The 4,831-nt window shown below is 42.2% G+C and overlaps 1 protein-coding gene across 7 annotated transcripts in view; it reads left to right on the top strand.

Moving 5' to 3' along the window:
• The first annotated feature begins 1,926 nt into the window (after positions 1-1,926).
• ikzf1 (IKAROS family zinc finger 1 (Ikaros)) overlaps positions 1,927-4,831 on the top strand; it is a 16,566-nt gene continuing 13,661 nt past the window's right edge. For 5 of the 7 annotated variants that reach the window (XM_031876854.1, XM_031876846.1, XM_031876820.1 and 2 more), the window contains exon 1: positions 1,927-2,288. In XM_031876854.1, the coding sequence (XP_031732714.1) occupies positions 1,955-2,288 (334 nt within the window). In that variant the 5' untranslated portion in view covers positions 1,927-1,954. The remainder of the gene's footprint in view (positions 2,289-4,831) is intronic. The other 2 variants (XM_031876837.1, XM_031876828.1) reach the window with 2 other exon arrangements.

The following is a 4,831-nucleotide window of genomic DNA, read 5'->3' as shown; positions in this document are numbered from 1 at the left end:
GAAACCAATTAAGGGTTACATGCTGCCCGTGCTTCCAAATGTGAAACAGTGAATACTGCTTAAAGATCCATGAAATAAGAACCAGCCGGAGCCTATTGTTCGGTAGTCGAGCGGCTACATTGCCTGATGATGTTTTGAGACTTGCCAGGTAATGACATTAATTACAGCAACATGGCTTGCTTCAGGTTGTGGATTAACCTGGAGCAGCAGAGGGCTGTGTTTAGTTTGATTTGAATTTAGTAATCATATGAAACCTTGAAGCCCTCTGTGGAAATTTCCATCAATTTGCCGGCATATCCACTCGAATAATACCATCTGTGTTTTGTAGAAAGCAGACGTTAGGAGGATGATCAGCAACTCAGCCAGTGGTGAGTGTTGGATCCCACCTCTGCGGCAACTTCTCTAAAATCTTGACTGCATGTGAAGGAGTGAAGCTGCTGTGTCACTGGGACAGGACATTATCTCCGGGGCATGGAAGACCACAGTCATGATCGGACCCCTCTGCGTTCGCTGATAGAGCATGAGTCACATTTCAGTCCCAGCATTTCCTCCGTGCGGAGGAGTTATTCGTCCTGACCTGCAGCTTTTTCTTCACACCTGCGTCATGCGTCCAAAAAACCTGCATGCAGCCTCTGACCTTTTTTATAGAGATATGCAGCGCCGGGCTGTGAGGAAGTCGGCGAGCGTTGCTACAATCCGTGATGCGGCCGTGAAGACACAGTAGGCCACAGTGCTCCTGCCCAAAGTTCCTCCTTTTGCAACCAACTGCCTGAATGTTGTGCTTCTTAGGAGATAAGGGCAGCCTCCTGCGAAAGGTGACTCAGCTATCCAGCACACACACACACGGCCTCTCCTGAGATAAGGGTGCTCTGCGGGGACTGGGGACAGTGGGATACTGGGGGGGTGGGGGAGTCACAAACACAGAAAACAGTGGAAGGCAAATTCACAGAGTATAACCACAGTTTATTCTGGTACATTGAGTACAAACTATTGCAAACTTAATCAGCATAGAGGGGAAAAACTATGGTATAAGCATAGAGTGCATCAGTAATTTGAATTATACAGTAATTACAGCAGAGAAACAAATCGCCAGATATTAATGTGAGACAATAATGAGTTATTTTAGAGGTGCAGCTCATTATTTATTTAGAATTACCATCAATATTAATTGACAATTTATATTTATTTTAAAGGTTTCAGGCAGTACATCGGCACCCATCACTCTGTGGCTTTAGCTATGCGTCTGTGCAAGAGATGGACATTTAGATTGCCATTATAAGAAAATTGGAAAGTAGTTATTAAACATCTTTAAGAAGTGCTGCTGTACGCAGTAAAGGCTTACAGTGTGGTGACGGTTTACTAATTTACATTCAATGTTGGGGATCTCAGTTTAAAGTCATTTTCCAGCAGTTTTGAATTTAGGTGATTTACTTTTGCAGCAAAACGTCTACAAGGTCAAGGGTCACACAGGGCTCACCCGAAACTGAAATGTCCCCGATGGGTTTGGACTCGCAGAGCCAGTGGCTTCAGCGTTGGTTTGCACACAGAACCAGAGGGAAGACCACATTTCAGTGAACATTATGCACTTCTGCGGGACGGAGCCAGTGACTCTGCAAGGACGCACATCTCAAAACAGAAAGTAACAAAGAGTGAAATGTTGAAAATAATAATAAAGAGAGGAGTTACTCAGGTTGTGACATCTGGCTGATGTGATGAGGCGGGACAGACCAAATGCTTTGACTCTAAGGGCAGCCATAACCGGAGAGAAAGAGCTAAAGCAAATGGATGAAACATTAAAGAGAGCAAGAGAATTTATATGGGAAAGGAAACACTTGTGTTAATTTCATGGACTGCCAGAACAGGTGACAGAAGGGGAGCTGTCCAATATGCAAGTAAGGAAACCCCCCCCCCCCCCCCCAGCTTCCTCGGTGAGAATGAAATAAATAAACAATGAATGGTCCGCTCTCCTCGCGCGCCTCATCCCATCTCATGCATGGCTGCCAGTAATGGTCTACTGGGTGTCGGCTTTTATTGGCACGGCACAAAGCAAGTGCCAAGGGCTCGGCGGATCGACTCCCCGCTGCAGATTCGGCCTGTGGATAAAAGCGAGCAAAATGCCCCAGCCGAGCTCAGAGACATAGTCATGTTGGGCTGGAACGAGGAAGTGCAGTGGAGAGGGGAGGGACTCAGGGCGCAGCTCCATGGGGCCGCTGCGGCGCTGCGACCTTCTGCACATGGAGCCGGGGAGAGTTGGAAGAACTTCATACTGCAAACTCAAGGAATAGCAGGTAAAGTGACTTCCACCGCGCTTTTCAGCTCCACGCCGACCTCGAAGGCTCGAGCGACACCTCTAAATTAAACTTGTTCTCAAGAGTTTTAGGAAACATTTGGCACCTGACTGGAAAAAAAAGAGAAAAGAAAAGACTCCTTATAGTTTCGGTGCAGGTGCGCCGCAGCATCAGATCCCGTTTGGTGCGCGTTATTCTCCGCCGGTGCAGAACATGTAGCGGACTAACAAAGCAGACTACCGTTTAATTAGGAAATACAGAAAACTATTCTCACTTTTCCGTGTCGTTCGTTACTAAATAGTTAGCCTTTTAACAGAAGTAGTGGAATGTTCCTTTTTTCCTGTCTCTTTTTCTTTTGGGAACACATGGATCAATTATTTCACAATCACTTGGATTTATTTTAAAACTAATGTAATGTCTAAGATTTCCTACTAATTATCGAGGCATTTCACTCTAATTCTAACCTGTTTAATAGTTTGTTATGCTCCTGTTACAGCACCTGTTGCAACAGATGTGCGCGCTCAGTAAACTTCACATAATCCCTCTGTAGGCCTGTCTTAAGTTTAATACAATATTAAAACACACATTTTAGGGAAAAAATGACTTTTGACTAAGACGCAATTTTTGTCCGGGGCCAAAAACCCAAACCGTATGTGAAAACACTTTAGCGCTGCTTAAACAGGAAATCACTACGCAAACTCTAGCGGTCGTATTTATTAATAATCGATACATCTGATAATTTCTCATACCGTTAATCTTTGTATTCACCTGTTCGAACCACAGTCTCAGTTAGTTGTTAAACGTCGGCGTGAAGGGAAGAAAAAAAAACACACATGTAGGCAGGACTGATGAAACTTTTTACACTGAGGTGGAAAGTAGTTCATCAACGCCCAGACAGAAAAACAGAGATGCAAACTGTTGAGGAAATAAAGTGTGTTCATCTTTTCAACACGTACCAAATAAAGTTCCTGCTTGTCGAAGTTGAGCACCTGCAAAAATAATATATATATATATATATATATATGCTTTTGATCAAATTAAGAATTAATGTAACTTCATCATTTTATCTTTAAAGTGGCGCTGCTCAGATGTAAAGCACCAAGTCAATGAGTTTCCATTACATTCTTTTCCAAGCTTAAACTGCAGGAGAGCATCTTTGTTTGATGTAATATGATTTTTTTTATTTTTTAACAAATATGAACGCATTTGAATTTTGCTTTCAAGTATAAAGCCATTTTTCTATGAGTTTGAAACATTAAAGGGAAGTTGATAATTCACTCAAATCACACTTAAATGCAAGTATCCAACATGAACTAACACTCGGCAAAGTTAGAAGAAAAGAAATGTCAGTTTCAGATGTTTTAAAAACTCAGAAAGGAACCCCGGTACCTGCACACAGAGGACTTTTTCATATCTCAGTTGGAAAGAGAAGTGCGGAAAGTGCTGCAAATCTGTCTGCAGATACATCATCTTTCTTGTCAGTAGAAACAGAAGTAGGAGGGGGGAGGGCAGAGGAAGGCAGACAGTTATTAAAATGATTGTACTGTCTGAATAGCAGAGTAGTGAAGTGTGTCAGATGCAAATGAAGGAAACTTCTCTTCAGCGCACCTTTACTCTCCCCTCACCCCCTCGGCGGGCTCCCAGAACACATCCGCTAACACTATCTACCCACTCACACCCATACATTTCATGAATTACTGATGAGTCTCCATGTGCATATGAACAAAGGTGACCGTGCACCACATTGCTTGGCAGTGTGGGCTAATCTCTAATCCTAATGGCTGATAAGAAAGCGGCCACAGCTTCATTACTACTCATACGACCCACGCACGGGAGTGAAAATTATGAATTCAGATGTTTTCATTAATCGTCAGTAGGTCTGTTTCGTGACTGTCTGAAGTGGAAACTTTTAGTGGAGTGTGTGAGAATAGAGAATTATGATTCGTAACGTTTGTGCATGTAATCCGGGGTGAGGTCAGCATTAATGTGGGAGGAAACTGAGTTTATATAGTGTCAAAATATTATATATACTTATGCACGTGTATTATTTCAGCCAAAAGTCTAATTATCATAAGCATATACATGAAAAAGATATTTAACATGAACCTCCTGGGCCATAAATCAAGCTTTTATTTTGTTTTTAAATGTTTAATCATTTAATTAAAGGTAACAGATTTTTTTAAAATCAAATTACGCTATAATGTTGGATTACAATAAAAAAATAGATTTTTGGATTATTTAAAAAAAAAAATGTAATGACATAAAACTTGTTTCAATTCTAACTGAAACACACAAATGTCTTTTTCCCCATTTCTGTACTCGAGTGTTGCTTCGTGTGGTCCAGTGTTGACTGTGCGTTTTAAGTGTGTACTATGTGCGCTCATTTAAACATACACACCAGTGCCTTAAGCTTCCTCCTGGGTATCCAAACTTTGCTGGTGTGGTCCTCAGTATCAGTAACGGTTTTGTTGTTTCTCATCTCCACCCTGCTCCCTGGTGTTGCTTTTGCACCTCACTATGAGCAGACGCCTCTAAACCCCCCC

The sequence above is a fragment of the Anarrhichthys ocellatus genome, unplaced genomic scaffold (genome assembly GCF_004355925.1).
Source record: "Anarrhichthys ocellatus isolate YVR2014 unplaced genomic scaffold, GSC_Weel_1.0 scaffold3, whole genome shotgun sequence".
In the NCBI taxonomy this organism is placed as follows: Eukaryota; Metazoa; Chordata; class Actinopteri; order Perciformes; family Anarhichadidae; genus Anarrhichthys; species Anarrhichthys ocellatus.
This window is presented reverse-complemented; position numbering and strand designations above follow the sequence as displayed.